We start from the raw sequence: 22,263 nt of genomic DNA, 5'->3' as shown, positions 1-22,263 counted from the left end.
ACAAAGTTCATAAATCTTTTTTTTTCTTTCAATGCAACTTTTTAGACAACATTTAACGTCTGTCTACAATTGCCTTAATCACAAGACACAACCAAGAATTTATTACATAAATGCGTTATGTGTTATATGTCCTATCCTTTGCAAGATGCAACAAGGATGCCTTCACACAAATTCGTCTTTTAACTTATGCATCATACGTTGAAAATGCAGCTACTCTTGACCATGGAAGTGCAAGCAAATGCAAGTGCTCGACATGCCACTAAACTTGTAAATCGAATGAGTAAATGCATTCAAATTTCCCTACGTGAGTTAAAAACATGCTTAAAGCATTCTTTTCATGTGGGAATGTTATCGGAACCTGGGCATTAAGAATCGGGGCATTGTCCACTCGCGTACGCGGGGTGGAAGCTCCCGCGTGTGCTCCTCTCGACTTTTGCTTCGAAGCCATTAACACTGTAGATTTTTGACTCAGCAAACTCTCCTTGCTCTTTTTTCGACTTCCAGAACTCCCTACTGTCTGCGAATTTACTTCCCTTCATAGGAATCAGGCCTTGAAAACTCCGTTTTAAAAATCGAGAAGCACGGGTGAACAGGGCCTATGGAAGCTTCAATAAAAGCTTCCAATAGAAGCTTTCAAGCTTCTGGAACATAGATAGATGACGTGGATGGGAAGGATAATGAAGATAACAGTGATGAAGACGAGGACGAGGACGACGATGATGATGATGATGATGGAGCCAATGGCGCAACAGCCTAGTGGCAACAAATTGACAGTGGCGGGCTGCTCTACAAGCGGTGGCAACAGCTCACGAACCTCCTCTCTCCTCCTCCCCCTCAAGCTTAGGAGGGGAGGGTTCTTATAGGTTGTGAAGGAGGGGGGGTAGCCACACAAGTAGCAATCTGCATGCTCCCCTCCCCCATGCTCTTCCAACACCACTCATATTTCCACACATACTCCCTCTCCCCACCATGCAACGCCTGAAGGGGAGGGAGTTTATCCATTTAAAAAAATTAGCAAAAATTATCCCTTTTTGTCCCTTGAAGGGGTGTTCCCACGTGGGCTTGCGGTTTCGAGCCACGACTTCCTATACACGACGCGGGGCTGGTGTTTATTGATGCACACGGAGGGAGCACTTAGCCCAAGGTTTTTCTGTTTGCAGGAGGTTACTTTGAACCGCTTTTGCGCAAGGTCTAGAGTCGTTAATATTTCGTTGCGGAAATATTACATTCATAGAAAAATATCAATGTGAGCATATCAAATTCTCGCCAATCTCAAAGGTAGATGAAAGAATGCAAAAAATGTAGAAACTCTTGCCAATTCTCAATGGATTATTGAAGTGCATCATAATAAAAGGAAAACAAAGAGGAAAAGAGGAACAAATTAAGATTGGAAAAAAAAACCAAATTTATATTTTGAGAAAAATTAAGAGAGCTAAAAAAAAGACATGCTTTTTGGGCTAAGAACATGCTCAACAATGCCAATATTAAAATAGAATACTATAAAAAGCAAGGAGGGGAGGAAAACATGTTGGGCTATTCTCTCCTAAACATCTATTTAAACCTTCCACATTGGATAAAAAACCATAGATTTGAATCTCTATAAGATAGGCAGAAGCCCTAGAGGATCTTAATCTACTCTCCATGAGGATTTCAATCATGCTATGCATTTGAAGATCCACAAATTATGATGTTGCAATCTTGTGTAGTAGCTTCTCCTATAGGCACCTATTTGGCTAGTATCTTCTTGTGGTCACAACAAAGATAAAGTGTAACATCCATGTCTTGTCTATTTATGCTACCATCTAACCCCTCCTCACTTGCTCTAGCCCTTATTCATATGAGTTAAGCCTTGGAGGTAATTCAAAGCTCCAAAAAATCTTGGAATAAGAAAATTCATGAGAATGATTGTATCCCTGCTCTACCCTTAGCAATAGTAGACATGAATTTTTAGTGAGACCATTCATATATGTACTTGTGAATATCATATTCCAAAGACTATACTTATGCCCCCAAAACAATATTATTATGAATATTTTAAAATTACTCTATGAAATTATCATTTTTCCTAATTATAAAAAATATTTTAAAACAATTCTCTAAAATTATTATTTTTCTTAGTTAAATCATGAGCATAGTGGCACACATTAACAAAAATAAAATGATAAAATCAAAATAATATAAAATGACATCTAAAACTTGTCTTTTCACTTCATAAATTATGTTGACTATAAATTACTTGAAAAAGAACTTATGAAATACTAGAATTAACCTTAAAATTATTTCTTTTAATATAAGGAATGAACATGGGATCTAAGGGGATTAGTTCTTATGCACTACATGTTTAAAAGTGCTTTTAAATATTTTTGTTAAATGATGGTTATTCTTGTATTTTATATAGACTAAAATGTATTATCTTATGGTTTCATGCTTGGAATAACCTGACAAAATAATGAACATTGTGGTTCAGGCCATTGGCATCCCCATCCCAATATGCCTTAGCATCCTACATGATGCCAAAAAACTCACTAGTGGGTGGGGATTCCATGATCCTGTAGTAGGAGATAGGTGTTTTTGATTACATGAGTGCCTGAGAAGGCAAAGGGCCATGTGACCCTATTATGTAGGATGACTTTAAGGCTGAGGGAAGCTTATCATGACTCTAAGCTAATAAATTCCCTATTATGTGTTGTTGGTAGAAGTAGTGTAATAAGATACAACACAATCTTATGGGGTTGGAAGGTCATATCCTAGGCTAGATAGTTGTTTTCTCTACAAAGAGATGAATTTTATACTACGTTATGGAATGATGGGTTTATGTGCCATCTTTATAAAATGTTGTTTTCCAAAGTGTTTGTCATGTGCTAGATGTTGTGTTAATGGACCCCATCTAATATGATAAAAGGATTTTGCTCTTTTATGTTGAAATAGTATGGTATCTTTGCTAATTAGATAAGTAAAATAAATTCCATCAAGGAACATGAAAGTCCTCAATCCTAATGACTAGCCATTTATGGCTAGACGGACCTAATTATTTGGGTAGCTTTCCTAAACACTAGAATAGAGCTATTAGTACATGACCCTCCAAATTCCATAGGATATATATGAGGCTCAACATCATTTTTGGGGGGCTAATGTGAGATGATGCTTTATGGGCAAGGGGATCAACATTTTATTCTCTTCCACTTCTCACTCTCTTTGAACCAAGTGCTATATTAGCTCTACTCTCACCTTTGATTGATTACAAAGTAATATTTCTTGGGCAAGCATTACGTTGTTATTAGCGGTGACTTGCCTATGAAGTGAAATTGAGATTCCCATGCTCAACTAAGTTTTAGGTTTCTTGAAGGACAATTGAGATTTGATGTGCATGGACATAAAATTTCTATCCTTGAGGTAGGCAAGTCCTAAGGCTCCTTAGGTGAAGTAAGAGCTTGTCTCAATCCCACATGGGACTTGAATCAAAAGTCCTCAAGATGTAGAACTTATGAGAAGATGGATCTATTGTGTTACACCTAGTTCCTTAAGGAGCCTTAGGACATTCACATCACATCACTCTATTTTGGTGGAATAGAGAACATTCACATCATATCACTCTATTTTGGTATAGTTGTAAAGTGGCGAGGCAAAGTGATCCATAAATCATGTTCATTCAAGAATTAAACTAGAATAGAATGTGCAAAAAGATGGCGCGTCAATTTGTAGGCCACCAATTTTAGGATTAGGATTATGCATCATGAAATCCCTAAGCTAAAATTTATGGATCACTAATCATAAGTTCATTATTTCACCAATGTGTATGCCTAGTCAACTTCACAAAGGGATAATGTCGTATGAATGCACAATAATAGTCATAATATGAGAGAGAGAGAGAGAGAGAGAGAGAGAGAGAGAGAGAGAGAGAGAGAGAGAGAGAGAGAGAGAGAGAGAGAGAGAGAGAGAGAGAGAGAGAGAGAGAGAGAGAGAGAGAGAGAGAGAGAGAGAGAGAGAGAGAGAGAGAGAGAGCTACAAATGGTACAAGTGGATGTGTGCTTTCAAGGTGAAGAGACTTATCTTGTGAATTTAACCTCAAGGTGAATACAAGACTAAAACTACAAATGGTACAAGTGGATGTATGCTTGCAAAGTGAATAGACTTTGCTTGTGAATTTAACCTCAAGGTACAATTATTTAAGCAATTCATGTGCTTTTATATATATATATATATATATATACACACACACACAAGACTAAAACTACAAATGGTACAAGTGGATGTGTGCTTGCAAGGTGAAGAGACTTTTCTTGTGAATTTAACCTCAAGGTGAATACAAGACCAAAAGTACAAATGGTACAAGTGGATGTATGCTTGCAAAGTGAATCGGACTTTGCTTGTGAATTTAACCTCAAGATACAATCATTTAAGCAATTCATGTGCATATAGAGAGAGAGAGAGAGAGAGTTAAAACTACAAATGGTTATGAATGGATGCATGCTTGAGAGGTGAAGATACTTTTTCTTGTGAATTTAACCTCAAGTACAATAATTTAATCCTTTCATGTGTGCACATATAGTTATACACACAACACACATTCATGTGTGTGTGTGTGTGTGTGCATGCGTGCATGTGTGTGTGTGTGTGTGTGTGTGTGTGTGTGTGTGTGTGTGTGTGTGTGTGTGTGTGTGTGTGTGTGTGTGTGTGTGTGTGTCTATATATATATATATAGAGAGAGAGTGAGAGATCTGCAAAATTATAGATGAGGATGCCTCTATGCATCACTAACTCATGAAGAAATATAAATGCATGAGATAGATGTGATTTTTGTGGTTGCATCTATATGTATATTTAGCATATACACACATCTAAATTACAATATAGGTGCACATATAGACATGACTATAAGTGTGAACTTTAGTGATTTGAGGTTCAACCTCATTAACCATTCATTATTTGTTACTTATCAAAAGAAGAAAAACTTAATAAGAAGTAGAAACAACAAGCTAGAGAGAAAGAATACAGAAGCTTCATGGTTCATGTATGTGAATTGTTTTATCATAGGTAGAGATCTAGGTAAATAGAGATGCTATATGAACATTGCTATGTTGGATGAAATGTTGAGCTATATTGACCATTTTGAAGCAATTCTTTAGGCTGAGGATGAGAGTAAGTGTAGTCAATATAAGGACCATGAACACCATGTGTATTATCACTAGTATGATTATAAGAAGTAGCATGAGCATTATCATGGGTATGAGTAGTATGAACATTATCATGGGCATGAGTAGCATGAGCATTGGTATAACCATGAGGAGCAATCCTATGAGCAACCAATTTAGCATGATCATTGTTATGGGTACATTGAAGTATCTCAACCACTTCAACCATTCCATGGTTGTTTGGATGCACATTGAAGAGTAGAGCTATCTCGATTTGAAAGATAATGCAAAATGGAAAGTACTCATGTACATGAAAACCTAGGGATAATGTTTTGATTAAGAACATAGAAGACCTAAGGAGTAATGCACCAAATGATGCAAACAATGATGTAGTCAATGTGTCACTTGATGTCAAAAAGTAATGCAGTGAATGATTTAGTGAGTGTGCCAGCCTATTGTTTATGTAGTCTCTTTTGACAAACTTGGGCTAGTGCTACTCAAAGAAAATACCTCATTAGTGATAATATAAGGGAAATGCATGCTAAAGGGTTCTGATACAAATGTGCTAAAACAATGTTCTCCAATCACATTAAAGACAAATGTAGAGCGAAGCATACAAAAATCATATTGAGAGTTGAATTTTAGAGTGCAAAAGTGGCCTAAGATCCATAAAAGAGACAATTTTGGCAAAAAATATGTTGATCACGGATCAAGGAGCTAGAGTTTTCCTAGATGCATTTCGATGCCAGGAATCCAACACAATTATGTGTTCGTCAATGAGAGTCTATTTTGGCACCCCATTTAATGGCTGCAAGGTTTGGTGTTATGAAGCAACCACCTAATTCGGAAGTCGAAAAGCAAGTGACAGAGGCCAAGCTAATAGACTTCGATGCGAGAAATCTGCTCATCTAGTCAAATTGCAAATCCAAGGTCGTTTTCCCCTCCATTCAACTTAAAATCACTTGTGGGTTAGTGTGAACATGAAGGAGTAAACCAATTTTCTTGTAGGTTGTAAGTTAATAAAGATTAAAAGAAGCTAATCAACAAAAAACTCAATGAAGGGGGGAGGGGGGGAAATATTTTTTCAGCGCCCCATTTTTTCCTTAAAATTTTAGTTTGTGCACCTGTTGGAATCATGCCTCCTCCTCTTGGCCTAAGAGATGCTATAATTCTTCGCTTTAGATTGCTCCAAATTGTGCGTGATTAGATGCATTGTATGAAAAGTTCATATTTCAGTCTTTCTCTCTTGCCATTATCATTGTTCACATGAACTGAGAGGAAATGGGTACCCGTTCATGACAAGATGCAAGAAATGGAACAAGGAAGTGGAAAGGAGGCATCAATGACGGTTGTAAAAGAGGATCAAGGCTTCTCGAAGCAATATAGACAAATAGCTATAGATGTTAATTTCCTAAAGAATCAACAAAACTTGATAGGAAATTCACATCTTAAAGAGGATGGTCCATCGAGATTTAGCTATAAGTAGTGTGGTGGTTAGCACTTTTCTAGAAACTTCCTTGATGTCAAATCCGACATATGTGGGAAGTTTGGCCATCTAGCTAATACTTGATGAAGTAAGATCGACTCTCTCTAGTAGGGAAGTAGGCAACCAAGTCTAATTAATCATCGAGCACAAGGGAATAACCTTCAGCAAGATGAGGAACCAAAGCAAATATTCTAGATAGGAAAAACTATCATAGAAGAGTTGCCTAGTGGTAGTGGTGTTAACCTTCGAAGCTGTGCGTGGCAACACCATTAAGGCTTCCAATTTACGAGCCATTACAAAAGGATAGAAGGTTAAAGAAGGCGATAGGGATAATGTAAAACCTATTGTGGAAATCCTAAATCGGATGATAAGGGGATAGAAGTTCTTAACACTGATGTGGAATCCGGTCCTCTAAAAGCTATTGATGGCAAAGGTGACTCCAATAAGGAGCTGCCAAAGAAGAATATAAAAGCTAAGAAAGAGGCATCTAAGCCTATTCAGCAAACCAAGAGAAAGAATGGTATAGCAAGAGAGGACAACCATTTCTAATTATCATGAATTTGACTTAGCCAACAATTCTCTTTGTGAGGTAAAGCCTAGTGTGAATCTCCTACAGTTGGTCAAGTTATCTCTAGGAGTGCGTAAAGAGTTTAAGAAGATCCTTTGCATTGGGTATATCATCAAACCCTTGGGAATAGTTCGTGTGGGATATGACTGGTTTGAACATGTTGAAAAGCATTGGCCAAGGGTGGCAGCATATATTAATGCCATATTGGTGGATCATGCCATTGTGGATATTAGATCCTCCATCAACATTATGAGTTTAGAATTGACAGAAAAGCTAGGATTGGAAATCAAAAGGATACCTCCACAATTCTCCATATGGTTGGTAACAATTTAAGGAAACAAGAAGGTTGCATTACCAAATTCCATGTGACTATTGCTAATGTGAAATGCATTTTGGACTTTAGGGTTATTAGGTTTGTAGGGCAACCAAGCTATCAAGTATTATTAGGAAGGCCATGGATCTTGCAATTTTGCTGTCAAGTTGATATACCCGTTGGTCATTTGATTTTTTGGAGAGGTGCTAGATGCGTAATAGTATATGCATATCCTGAATCTTATCAAAGTGAGAGGGTACCCTTATCTTTGATAGAATTGGATGTATTAGAGGATCCTTTTGGCAATGAGACTTTGTCAATCAATGAATCAAGAAAGAGGTCCACTGCAGAAGATGTCTATCAAGTGACTCTGAATGAGGTGATAGCTCAAGATAGAATCAGATATGCGGATCTCATTGAGTTAGATCTCGGTATGTTGAACGACGGACAAGAGAGAAAGGACTACGTGTCCTTGATCCAAGAACTCAGTGATATTTTTGCCTAGAGCTACGATCAACTGAGAGATATTCCTCCTAGTTTGTTGGCTGTGCATACTATTCCCATGGAGGGTAGCCATATTGTTTGACAAGAAGTGAGGCATATGCCTTTTGAGCTAAGGGATAGACTATTTGAGGAGCTACAAAAATTGCATAAGGTTAGCATGATATTTCCTATATAGCACATGGAGTGATGTTTGCATGTACTTATCAAGAAAAAGAAAAATAATCAAATCCCACCTTGTGTAAAATTTAGGGAGCTCAATAAATAGACAGTCAAAGATTATTATCTGCTACCAATTATTGATCACATTCTAAATCAGTTATTAGTAGGTATCGTCACTATGAGTCCGCTATGTATTCCTAAAGAAGTGCATAGCTTTTTGTCATTAGTCGGATATTATTGATGATTTATTAATGCAATGGTTGAGAGGACATTGCCATTGACGAATCTATTGTCCCTTAACAATCTATTGGTTTGGAGTGATATGCATTAAGTATCGTTTAAGGATGTAAAGAAAGAATTGGCAAAAGCGCCAGTCTTAAAAGCATATAAAATGAGTGAGATATATTATATATTTTATGTAGCTACGATGATAACTTTCTAACTTCTTTAAGTGTAAGTGGCTTGCCTCGGTGAATGTCATCAACTAACTCATCACGAAGGACAATTGACAAATGAATTGTACTTTTGCTGTTATATTTTCTTAAGAAACATCGTAGCAATCCCAAGCTTTTAACAAGGAAAAAATGATGGTTTGTATGATAATGCATGTGGCACAATAGAGATTTGTCAATAAAACTATGATGCACGTTATTTATCATTACTTTTTGAAATATCCATGCTTTTTATTTGATTACTCAGTTTTCTATTAAACAAGATAGAGATAGGGGAGGATGCCTATCACCTAGAACTACCTACACATACACAGTATGATTCAAATCACACAGAAAATTATGAGAATTTTGATACTTACAGACAGCATGATATTCATAATTATTTTTTATAAAAACTTTAGGCTATTTTAGTAATATGTTTTATTTTCTTCTAAGAATGACACACTCAAGTCTTATAGATCATTTACGGACCTTCTTATACATGTTACACAAGTTAGTTATCTTCAATGCTTTGTAAAAATTAAATATTAATACATATCATATTGTAATTTAAGACTATTATTTTTTAAAAATTATAGATTGAGGAGAACACTATGCTGGCAAATAATGTTATAGTTCTAAATGGAAAAAGCAAATGAATCCCAAAGGTAATTAGGCATGCCTTATTCTTTATATCTATAATTCGTATTAAATATTATTTTAAAAATCTTTTAATGGAGCAAAAAGATGAAATATAACATGAAGGAAAAGAAGAAAAAAGCTTCAAGGGATATAGAGAATCATAATAAATCCAAGGTATTTTGAGTGTCTCTTAAGATAAATATGGATGTCTTTATTTTGATAACATAGCCCTTTTATGATACTTAACAAGGGATTGAAAACTCCGATGTACAGCTAGCTACGAGCTATGCCAACACACTTGATAAAGGCCAATCATCTCAGGTTATATGTGTTGTGTTTATTTAGTGTATGTGTGTATTGCTAAATATGTAAATATAATTTTTTTTTACTAAAATTATTTTTGGAGAATTACATAGTGTGTTGAGTGAGGTGGATGAAGAAACAATCTTGTTAAAGTATTTGGATATTGCTATGGTAGATGAGCTATATATGCCATTAAAATCCACTTTCAACATGATCAAGAGAGGTCTCATTTTCACTACGAATCGTACAAAGGATAATGTAGATACCATGAGAAAAGGCTATAGTACAGTGGCTCATGGTACGAAAGACGAGTTATAGTCAAAGATACAATCGTTGGAAGTTATAGCTTAACTGATGTTCATGTAGTAGAATAGGGATAATTTGGATTTCACATTACAATATGTTATTTTCTATAGTAGACATTGAAAAAAATTCTATTATTCACTTTAATTACTCTGTTAGAAACGCTTTTTAAATCAAGTATTCTTCTATTATTATTTATCTCAAAGATATAAAAATATCATTCTATGAGATTTTATCATGTCACTATATGCTAAGTTGTATGATAAAGTTACTACATAGATGTTACATGTTATAATTTTTTATATGGTAACTTTTTCGATGAAGTTACTATATTGTAACTTTTTTGATAAAGTTACTATATAGATAGTTACGATAATAAACTTCCTATATAGTAAGTTAACCCAAAAAAAAACTTTCTATGTAATAAGTCAACTAGAAAAAATCTTAATATATTGGAAACTATCTTTCTAGATTGACAATCTAGTGAAGTTTGATTTTTCTTATATTAGACTCTTTGTAGTTATTTGAAAATGTGATTGACAAATTTTCCTTTTTTTTCCCTATATAGAAAATGGTTTACAGTTTCTTGTGAGTGCACAACAGATGTTGGAAATTGTTTATTTGAGGAAGGGAAGCAAGTCGTTGCATCCCGTTGAGGGAACAGAACTGAAGGGAACCAGAGTGCTCCCACGACTCTTTAGTCCGAAGAGATGATGGGATACAAAGTTGTCCTTGCATAGGATGGTTTCTCGAAATTATATAAAAACAGTGGCTATATAAAAACATCTCAATGAGCCATTCATCGTTAATGATGACTCCTGGCACGATAAATCAACTTGCAGCACGCGTGCGGAGGCGGCACATCAACATGTACCCATACACTCACTTCCGCCACTTTTGAGTTAGATTGAGCCAGCGGTTTCTTTAAATCCGAGGGCTGATCAGAACAGGTTGCTTGCAAAACAAGGGGACGCTACGAACCGCGGTTTTTGAAAACAGCTAGAGAGTGTCGCAGCGTCGGAGGTCCTTCCCTAGGACGAGGGTTTCGTCGTGGGCCCTCCAGCGCGTTGAATGTGGAAATTTTAGATAAGGGCCTCGTCAATTCCGCGCTTTAACGAACTGGAGAATGACTAGTATTTAAAAAACAATAATGTCGTGTGCCGCTTCCAGAGACGGTTCGGTGTTTTAACGAGTTTTGCTGCTTGTTTCTGCATGTGACACAACCACAGTGGCATCCATATCCATTATTAGCCCTCTTGGCTCTTCGGCGGCATCTATATATACACACCCCCTGCCTGTGCAAGACCACGACACCTGTCAGTTGTATGTTTTTCATGCACTAGTATTGAAGCAGCTAGTAGATCGAAGTCGCAGGCAAAGCCCCCCATTAGTGTAATTCAGTGCAGAGTACGTAATATAATTGGTACTTAGTACATTGTCCGATTGCATGCTTTGGTGGTTAATCGACTTATATGCCCGATGATTGCGCTGTGCATGCAGGGACGTCAGTGATCAGCGCCGGCGGAGGAGGAGGTATTAGAATTAGCATCCGAGCAGACGCTGTAGCTGGTGGGTATTGAAAATGCCGGTGTATCAGACACCCGTGCATGTGATCGGGGGCAGCGGTGGGTCGTCGTTTCGTTATGAGCAGAGCGGGAACGGGAAGATCTTGAGGAAGATCGGAGTGTGGGCGGGCGCGACGACGCTGCGAGGCATCCGGATCTGGATGACGGGCTCCGACAGCCCAGCCACGTTCGGCCAAACCAAGAGCTCCTACCAGGAGTACGAGTTCAAGGATGGCGAGCGCATCAGCCGTTTGTCTTTGTGGGGCAACGGTAGAGGTAAGCATGTGCAATGCCTGATCGACGATGCTGGTATAAGTAGATATGATAGCACTAGGAACCATCGTCGTCGTCGCACTAGTCGTGCTGTGACAGTTGTTGTCACAGTCGTATTCGGTTGTTGTGACAACTACTAAGGCATCGCGTAAGTCTCGTCTATGTGGGATTGACTATTTTGTTTTAAGGCGCTGAACTGATGCATAAGCCTTTAATGTATAGTTCATTCTGCGTTAGGATTAGGACCGCATTATTCGGCTTCCTATTTAAGAGCAATATATTGTTATTCTCGAAACTACCTTTCTCACTTGGGCATGCATTTATTTACATGTACACGTACACACACACATATATATATAGTACGTGCATCTACATATGTCTCAGAACTACATATAGCTATGCATTCATCCATGTACGTATGCATGCATGTTTATGTTTGCGTTATATATTTTGTTTCTACATCATAATAACAATTGTGTAACTTTTTCAGGAACACGTTGTGGAGGCATTAGATTCTCTACCACGACAGGAGGCACATTTTTCCATCACATGACATCTTGGAGTTTAAAGCAGGAATACCCCATCGATGTGGCATCTGGGATTTGTGTGGGTATCATGGGAAGAGATGGATCGGATATTGATTGCTTGGGGTTCTATTTTTTAAAGTCCATAGCCTATGCTCGCATGATCAATGTAAGCTACCCTACTTTGGAGTTAGAAAACGCTTCAATTGTTCCCGTCACACTTGATTCATACAATGACTCCAACAATGCAGGTAGGTACTTGATATACTTGAGGAAATTAAATTGTACACGGTTTGTGGTCGAATGTTGTTGAAGGGGAAAACTATGGGGGTCGGGGGGTATATACAGTGACTTGAATAATGCAGCTGCAAACTAGTTGACCAAGCACCGTTAAGGATGCTCATGGTGATGACTCTGTGCTGAATATCCTTGCAACTCTTGAGGCAGGTTATCAGTGAGGGGGGACTAGACTCTATGAATATGGGAGTAAAGGACGTCCGCTGCACCACCTATTCTAATTTGTATATAATAAATAGTTGAGTGTGCGTAGGGCACTCTTTAGTTACCTACCCTTTTGTAGGGAGTTGCACTAGAAATAATGGGCTTAGAGGCTTAGGTTTGTAGTAAAAATATGGGCTTAGAGGCTTAGATTTTCTCCATTTATCTCTAACATTATATCATTGTTTATTTGTGCATCATGACAGGCTCCATTTCCAAAGATTGGTCATTCTCTGGGAGTCGAGAAGTGAAGGTATCATCATCATGGACACTCACTTCGGGGATAGAGCTACATGCCAATGTGAGTGTTAAAGCAGGGATCCCCAATGTTATAGAAGTGCAAGCAGAGTGTGGTTGGAAAGTGAATGTTGAAGGAAGCTACTCAAGCAGCACTGAGGAGACTCGCACCCTTAGCTGGGACCAATCCGGCACCCTAGCACCAGGGCAATGGATCTCCCTCCAAGCTACCACCCGAAAAGGAAATATCACAATACCCTACCAAGGGACCATGGAGATTACCCTCCAATCTGGTGAAGTGTTTCAATATCCAATCTCCTCGATGTATTCTGGCGTAGATTATAGCAGTGTCGAAATAACCAACACTGGAAGTAAACTATCACATCAGGTCAATGATGTCAAGAAGCTAGTCACTACCAAGGATGATCATGATGTAACTGAACAAGCTACCAAGGAGGGGCATGGCGTAACTGAACAAGAACTTGATACAGAAGTCCAAGAGTGCAAACTCATCTATACTTAGCAATCGATCAATGATATATATATTGCGCAGCTCCTCTCAAATTTTTCCAAGTGATCTTAGGCTTTGGTTGCCGCAGAAATAATTGGGGCCTCTTTATTGGAGTGAAATGAGATTTAAGTTTTGGTTTTTCTTTGATGTTTGCAATGTAGATACCTACAATTGCATGTACGTTGGGTTAAATAAGTTCACATATGATTGTGGACCGTCTTCCATTATGTAAAGGTGGCTTGTTAGCCTATCTCTTATTAAATAATACATTTGAGGTTCATCTAATTTGTAGCATGTGAAGAGTTCTTTTGTAGTGTATGGTGATATAGCTTAGTAACACATGTAAAGTTACTAAGAGCCAAGCCATGTGCAAGTCTCTTGACTTGCATGTGCTCTAATCATAGATGAAGGAGATTCATTCTCGCATAGGCCCAAGATTTTGTGTATAAACACAATATTAGTAAGTTCGGAAGTCTCCCGATTCTCATTTTTTGAATACTAAAAAGATGACACTTAGATAACATGTCCATAAGTTTCTTAAAACCATATGATGTGACCTATAATTGGAAAGCTCTTGAAAAATGTAATCTATTAAGCTATAGAGAATTGGATTTGGAGTTATAGTGTTCAAGTTATAAAAAATCCAAAGATTTGACCACGTGTCCTAAACTTATGGGAAATTCCCATATATCCCCAATATGGTGTTTATATAGTTAATGCATATTTTTCTGACTTTCAAATCACAAAGAGAGAGAGAGAGCCTTTGTTTAAGGAGAGAGAATATTGAGAAGAGCAAGAAAGGAGAAGACAAACCAACTGGAAGGTGCCGTGTTATGTTTACCTTGGAGACTAAATGGAGTATCCTCAATTTGTAGAGGGTGGATACTTTGTCGACCCGTACAAGTTTAGAAACAAACCGTCTTGTCAATTTTCATAGCTACATGTACTGATTTTCAATAATATTGACTCGCGTGGGTCAATTTGTCTTGGCTCTAAGCCTGTTTTATGCACTATGGAAATGGGTGCCTTCTCTTGCATGTGAATTGATCCTTTTCTTAGTGGGAGGTGAAGTGTATCTAACCTTGTTTCGGTGCAAATTGAAAGTGTGAGTATTTACATGTACACTTCAGCTTTACAAATGAGCACAGAAAACAATCTAAGTATGACAATTAGGTAGAGTATCAACAAATTGCTTAATAGATACACTTTAAGATTCCCTTTTTGAGAATATTAGCTTTTATGTTACATGAATGGTATATTATGTGATTTCAATCCATGGATTGTGCACTGCATGATAATCCTATCCTCTTTCCAATCCATGGTAAAAAAATTTACATGCTTTCTAGGTCACTATCAATTTTTCAAATCTTGGTTGTATATTGTAATTGAGTACATAAATGCAAAGCACATGCATTGTGTGTGTGTACTGTGTGTGTGTGATTTAGTTCACTACACAAAGGACTAGAGCACAATGTAAAGTACTTGCATTTATCATATACTCAACCATACAAGACTACAATTCAAGACCTAATAGAGTGTCAGCAAGCTGTCAATAATGCCAATCAAGTGGTAAATCATGGCATACCAAATAGTAGACTTCACTGGCACACTAAAACAAAATGAAAGCATGGATGCACTCTCAAGTGCATCTATTTATGTGTTCATTTCGAAAGACTTTGATGTGATTTTAAGCATGCGTATAGATGTGCATGATGACATGAATTTAGACAAATATCACGTGTAGGATAATGTGTAAACAAATTTGCAAAGCTATAAACAAAGAAATACTTACACCACTAGAATATATGCTATTAATGGATATATGTGAGGTCATAAAGACTAGTTTAAAAAATAAGATCTTGATTGAGAAGATCCCTAACTTGCCAAAACATGTACTTGAATTTCAGTACCAATGTTCAAACTCACAAATAGGTCAATCCATATGTAACATACATGATTCATCATCAATATATTGATAATTAATGCATGCATATATTCATAGGGTAAGTCAAAATAAACAAGGAAATATATGTAAAATTTAGTCTACTTAGAATATTACAAATGAATACAATGAGTACTAGAGATTCAATCTCATCGTGAATGAGACAAATCCTTCAATTGATCTAACTACTAGTCTTGTTGCCACACTTATCATAATCATTAGAAACAATGGTCGGATGGCCAACCTTAAGTGTGCACTAATGGCACTATCATCTTTGTCGAAGGCAGACCCCATGGTAAGAAATAAACACAAAATTAGGGACAAAAAACAAAAAACCTATGTTTGTAGCTTTTTCATTGATCTTGAAACTAGAGAGAAACCACAAATCTTGCTCTTAACAACAAATGAATTCATCATCTTAAGTAGATATGCCCATCTCCATTTCACAATAGGAAAAGAGGAAAGGAGAAAGAGATCTTTTTGCACAAAAGAGAGAGAGAGAGAGAGAGAGAGAGAGAGAGAGGAAGTTTTGCACCATAAAGGAAGAATGTGAGAATGTTGAGAGAAGGGAGAGAAAGAGGCACAAAAACCACTCCTACACTTCACCCCACATTTGTTCCAAAAGATACAAACACCCTTTCAATGTATTTTTATTTCTTTGAATTATTTTTAAAATACATTTGTATTCGTAAGCCCACATTTGTTCCAAAAGATACAAACGTCCTTTCAATATATTTTTATTTCTTTGAATTATTTTTAAAATACATTTGTATTTGTAAGGCTTTGGCCTTCACATTTTAATTCTTTCTAGCTCTTTGCAAATGCATGCATATACACTTTTTGGTATACCATTTATTTATGATGGATGTGTCCGCCTCATGTAGGGTGTATTTTGGTGCTTTTACAACAATGTGATTATTATTTTCTCCATAAAAAAAAGAAGATATGGTGTATGTATGGATGTTTTATGCCTTGTTTTTGTGCTTCTTTAGGTATCATCATTTTCTCCTACACTCAAACATGAGATGTCATTGCGAACTTTGTCAAACAAGAACCACTATCTAATACAAACAAGATCTAAACTTGTTAGAGAAAACAATACCAATGATAAAAACGAGGCCTAGCCATGGTAAGGTATAAGGTGTCAAGATTGTGGGAGAGAAGGAAGGAGTCTCACTTGTAGCTTTCTTGCTTGCACAATGGGAATACACACACAGGTGGAGGCTGAAAATAGTTTTCCTCTTCTTAGTTGTGTAAGCCAAAAAGAACTCTAGTACATAGAAATAGAAGAACTATATATATGGGTCTCAAAACCAAACTCAACCAACTAAAGTGGCATACTAACTGAGCCACAAACTAGAGTAGATAAGGATAGCTGTCATCTAGCTATTATTCATGGGCGATGTACCAACCGCATCTACAGCTAACAAGTCGGTGACATAAATGCACAACGGTTACCCTGGCATATCACGAGTGGAGCTCGATATCTCAACACTCCCCCTCGAGCTCAATCCCAATTCCTGCACACCAAGCAGGTCTCTGAACTTGCGCAGCTTCCTTGCGCCCAATGCCTTCGTGAATATGTCAGCTACCTAATCCTTTGTGCTGACATAAACTAGATCAATAAGATCTAGTAAAACCCTCTCCCGCACATAGTGATAATGCACCTCAATGTGCTTTGTTCTAGCATGATAGACTGGGTTATTTGCCAAGTGTATACTGCTCATGTTGTCACAATAAATGACAACTTGCCCATCTATAGGCTGATGCATATCATAAAGTAGCTTATGCAACAAAGCTACCTCACATGCAGCCATTGTTGCACCCCTCTACTCAGCCTCTATGCTCCACAAGGCAACTGTAGGCTGTTTCTTGCTGCTCCAAGTGACTGTAGCACTCCCAAAGGAGAACAGATATCCACTGGTAGATCGTCTATCAGAAATACTATCAGCCCAATCAGCATCAGTGTATCCATGCAACTGTATCTGAACCCCAGTCTCATAAAATAGTCCATACTGCAATGTGGACTTTATATACCTGAGTATGCGTCTGGCCGCATCCAAATGCGGTTTCCTTGGAGCCTGCATAAAGTGACTTACCAATTCAACAACATAGCTCAAATCTGGCTTGGTAATAGTCATATAAATCAAACTTCCTACTATGCGTCTGTACATAGTAGGGTCTTCCAGAAGGTCACTTGCATCTGCACTCAGCTTCACATTCTACTCCAAAGGAACTGAAATAGGCTTACAGCCTGTCATCCCATATTTGGACAACACGTCCAATCCATACTGCCTCTGCAAGAGCCGTATCCAACTTGGTGATCTAATCACCTCAATGCCCAAGAAATAACGTAGCTCTCCCAAATCCTTCATCTCAAACTTTTGCTTCAATAGCATTTTCACATGAAGGATATCTTCATCACTATCACCTGTCATAATCAAATCATCAACATAAATGACAAGTAGCATAATACATTTCTCTGTTTTTCTCACATAAAGTGAGAAATCTGCCTTGGAAATCTGAAAGCCAATAGTGACAAGATACTGTCCTATCTTGTCAGACCATGCTCTAGGTGCTTGCTTCAAGCCATACAAGGCTTTCTTCAACCTGTAAACAAACTCAGGATGAACAGCATGCACATAACCTGGTGGTTGCTCCATATATACCTCTTCTTGCAAATCACCATGCAAAAAGGCATTCTTTATATCCATCTGATGTAAAGACCATTCCTTTGATGCAGCTGGTGCGCAGATCAGACGCTGTATGCTCGCGTACTGAATGCCGGAAGGTCCCCAAGAACAATGAACTAGACTTTTTGCACAAGTTACAAGGTAAAAAGCATGAACGACAAGAGCAAGAGACCAATTGGGTGCAATCTCCCCCCATGCCTTGTGTGAGCGCTTCACAAAGCATGTATTTTATGTATATTTCTTCTTCATGCTCAATAATAGCCCAATTTACAAAAATATAACAAGCTTTTAGCTTTTGAGTTTGCTTTTACAAAAATAGGAATAAAGCTAATGGATGGTGCCCATAGAGTCTGGCACGCCCAATACAATGTCCAAATAGAAATAACATAACTGTGCGCATGGACGCATACAAAATAATAAATAATCAATGCCTCAATAAATAGGCATGACAAAATATAGGCATGGCGCCTATCAAAATATAATCCATAGATCGAATACTCGCTATCGTTCAATGCTTTCCTCCGCCACTGCTGCTATCTCTACACATCAACTGAAGCATTCACAATCGTTAGTAAAATAATACAATTAAACCGACAAAAGTGAATACCTAGCAGTCTTCAGCTACATAAATAAATCAACTGGTTAGAAATAAATCCTAACCTTAATTTATTACGAGTGCGCACTCAAAACTCATAAAATTTTATTAATTTAATATGCATTTTGCGGAATCACCCGCTATGGAATCACCCATGTACACACTAAATTAATGAAACGCCCGAAAAGGACAGGCGTCCCCATCAACTTCTCGCACAAAGAATCCACTTTGTGTATGAGCCCCGGTCATTAAAGTTTACGGAATCCACCGTAAAACCTCACGGAATCCACCGTGGAATATGCCTCCTGGCATCATAAGTATCATACTTATGATGCCAGGAGGCATATTCCACGGTGGATTCCGTGAGGTTTTACGGTGGATTCCGTAAACTTTAATGACCGGGGCTCATACACAAAGTGGATTCTTTGTGCGAGAAGTTGATGGGGACGCCTGTCCTTTTCGGGCGTTTCATTAATTTAGTGTGTACATGGGTGATTCCATAGCGGGTGATTCCGCAAAATGCATATTAAATTAATAAATGGTTATGAGTTTTGAGTACGCACTCGTAATAAATTAAGGTTAGGATTTATTTCTAACCAGTTGATTTATTTATGTAGCTGAAGACTGCTAGGTATTCACTTTTGTCGGTTTAATTGTATTATTTTACTAACGATTGTGAATGCTTCAGTTGATGTGTAGAGATAGTAGCAGTGGCGGAGGAAAGCATTGAACGATAGCGAGTATTCGATCTATGGATTATATTTTGATAGGCGCCACGCCTATATTTTGTCATGCCTATTTATTGAGGCATTGATTATTTATTATTTTGTATGCGCCCATGCGCACGATTATGTTATTTCTATTTGGACATTGTATTGGGCATGCCAGACTCTATAGGCACCGTCCATTAGCTTTATTCCTATTTTTGTAAAAGCAAACTCAAAATCTAAAAGCTTGTTATATTTTTGTAAATTGGGCTATTATTGAGTATGAAGAAGAAATATACATAAAATACATGCTTTGTGAAGCGCTCACACAAGGCATGGGGGGAGATTGCACCCAATTGGTCTCTTGCTCTTGTCGTTCATGCTTTTTACCTTGTAACTTGTGCAAAAAGTAGAGTTCATTGTTCTTGGGGACCTTCCGGTATTCACTACGCGAGCATACAGCGTCCGATCTGCGCACCAGTGGTATCACAGCAGAGCTGAGATCAAGAGCTTCCAATCGCTACCCATCTCGTGCGAAGACGAAGCTCCTGGAACGATCAGGCTCTACGGTCAATCTCGTCGCGAACCGTCAATACAGGCAGACTTTTGGCGATCAAGAACCCCTGATTCTATCATTAGATCGCGAAGGACCGAGCTATACAGGCGGAGGACCACTCCTTCATCTCCTTCATCAAGTCGTGGACAACCAGAGATAAGTTATCCATTTCTCACTTTTCAAGCTTTAAGCTTTAAAGCTTAGAGACTTTAGAAGAAGCTTTAAGCTTCAGAATTTAATCTTTGCGACCTCAGAAGACCTCCGTTTTTTTCGCGATGGCTCAAAAACGGCCCCCCCCCCACGAAATTCGCCGTTTACTGTTAAAGAGTTCTAAGCTTAATCAATTAAGCTAAGTCAACTAAGGCCCACTTCTGCAAGTCACCTCTGCAAGTCATAAACTCCACGTCACACCATAGAAGTCAAGTTTTGCAAGTATTTTCTGATCAAGTTCTGCAAGTCCCATAAATCGACTAAGTTCTGCAAGTCCGTAACTCTGCAAGTCACATAAGTCTGCAACTCTGCAAGTCAGACTAGTCAACTGGAGTCAGAACTGTGACTTGTGCTCAAAACTCCTAGAAGGACTGTTCCTGCGCAGAAACTGTGAACTGCAAAGTTGTTCATTGGAAGGTACTCTATCCATACGCAGGTTTGCTGAAGCATTTTCAGCATACAAAGAAGGATAAATTGTAGATTTTCCGAAGATTGAGAAAGCTATATCCAAAAACACATAAGCCTTGTAACCCCGAACTTGAGCTACGCTCATCCCGCTAACCTGATTTTGAGTGAGAAAGATCTTTTTAGTTTTGCAGGATGACGGAACCACATATGGATGATCTTATGGCTGAAGGTGACCTACCTGAGCCTACGATGGAGCAAAAGCTGGACTTAATCATGATGCAATTGGAAGAAGAACAAAGGGCTAGGCAAGCATTGCAAGCTCAACTGGCAAATTTACAAAGAGCGTCTACCGACAAAGAAGAACCTCAAGCTGAAGATCTGATTCGACGTACCATCGACACAACTCTTGAAGCTCAAACTATCCGCAAGGAATCAAAGATAAGTAAACGAAGTTTCAAATTTCGTACTTTCAATGGCATACGAGAAGGAAAAACTGTTCTAGCATTCATTAGTCAGTTTGATGACTATTTCCATGAGGAAACCTATGCAGAAAAAGATAAAATCAAGTGTGTTACTAATCATTTAGTAGACAGAGCATCTCTTTGGTGGACTGTAGTACGCAAGAGCATAGAATATCATGCTACTTGGGAAGATTTCAAGAAGAAGTTCATGCAGAATTTCCTTCCACCACAATTTCATGAGAAAGCTATTAAGCAATGGGATCTTCTCCAGCAACGGGATCGTGAGCCTATACCTCAGTATACAGAGCGTTTTTGGAATGCACTACTCTAGCTACGCATGCTTGAAGACGTACCAGAAGCGACACATAAGCGGAAGTATATGTCTGGACTTCTTGGGCATTACTACGCTGAAGTTAATATGTTCAAGCCTGCTACCCTTGAAGACGCTATTTCACTAGCTCACGACACTGAAGATAAGCTATGAGGCAGAGACAGACGTCCACAGCAATTCCAAGCCAATGGTAACTATGGATCTAAACAATTCAATTCCAATTTTAGAAGATTTAATCCAGGTCGTTTCTCTTCATCATCTTTCCGTAAAAATTGGGCAAAACCACCTGCATTACCATCCAATGTCAATCAAAACCCTAAGCCTATTCCACAGCCAAATCCTAATGTACCTAAACTTCCCGCCATTGCAAATAATGTAACCAAAGCCAAGCCAATAGTATGCTATAAATGCCACCAGCCTGGACATCTAGCAGCAAATTGTCATTCAAAGAAGCCACCTGCCCATATCAATTACCTTGGAGCAATGAACAAAGACGAACATGAAGATATGCCTGACTTCACTGAAGATGAGGACGACATTACTACTACTTCTGATACTTTACCAGGTATGCCTACTCCACATTCATTATTGACTATGAAATGTTTGGTGCATGGAAAGGAAATGACTATTTTGCATGATGATGGTAGTACTTATGATTTTATTTAAGCAAAATTAGTAAAAGAATTGAAATTACACACTGTACCTACGCATTATCGCATAAAAGTTGCATTCTTAGGCACTAGATATAATGGTACACAAGAAGTGCAAGACTTAGAGATTCAAATTGGTCAATACATTGAAAGAAGAAATTTTCTAGTTGTTCCATTACAGTCGAGTGACATTATTTTAGGTATGCCTTGGCAACACCAGCATAACCCAGATATAGATTATTCCACACACTCAATGAATAT

General features: G+C 38.0%; 1 protein-coding gene across 2 annotated transcripts; it reads left to right on the top strand.

The window, feature by feature from the left end:
- The first annotated feature begins 10,885 nt into the window (after positions 1–10,885).
- On the top strand, positions 10,886–13,724 carry LOC148034784 (uncharacterized). 2 transcript variants are annotated; one of them, XM_087680568.1, is made up of 4 exons: positions 10,886–11,164; positions 11,342–11,682; positions 12,170–12,454; positions 12,908–13,724. In XM_087680568.1, exons 2-4 carry the CDS (start codon positions 11,424–11,426, stop codon positions 13,459–13,461), a joined length of 1,098 nt encoding a protein of 365 aa, XP_087536694.1. In that variant the 5' UTR covers positions 10,886–11,164; positions 11,342–11,423; the 3' UTR covers positions 13,462–13,724. The 2 variants fall into 2 exon arrangements, with proteins under 2 accessions (XP_087536694.1, XP_087536691.1); XM_087680565.1 differs by having other exon boundaries at positions 10,887–11,248.
- The last annotated feature ends 8,539 nt before the right edge of the window (positions 13,725–22,263 follow it).

Source organism: Lygodium microphyllum, chromosome 6 (genome assembly GCF_053477565.2).
Source record: "Lygodium microphyllum isolate KBCC chromosome 6, Lygodium_microphyllum_v1.1.10, whole genome shotgun sequence".
In the NCBI taxonomy this organism is placed as follows: domain Eukaryota; kingdom Viridiplantae; phylum Streptophyta; class Polypodiopsida; order Schizaeales; family Lygodiaceae; genus Lygodium; species Lygodium microphyllum.
This window is presented reverse-complemented; position numbering and strand designations above follow the sequence as displayed.

What these genes read in the sequence shown, in the direction of transcription:
- LOC148034784 (XM_087680568.1), top strand. Translation starts at nt 11,424, where the DNA reads ATGCCGGTGTATCAGACACCCGTGCATGTGATCGGGGGCAGCGGTGGG. An exon ending in TTTGTGGGGCAACGGTAGAG is followed by an intron (nt 11,683 to 12,169) that starts GTAAGCATGTGC and finishes TAACTTTTTCAG; the next exon opens with GAACACGTTGTGGAGGCATT. An exon ending in CAATGACTCCAACAATGCAG is followed by an intron (nt 12,455 to 12,907) that starts GTAGGTACTTGA and finishes GCATCATGACAG; the next exon opens with GCTCCATTTCCAAAGATTGG.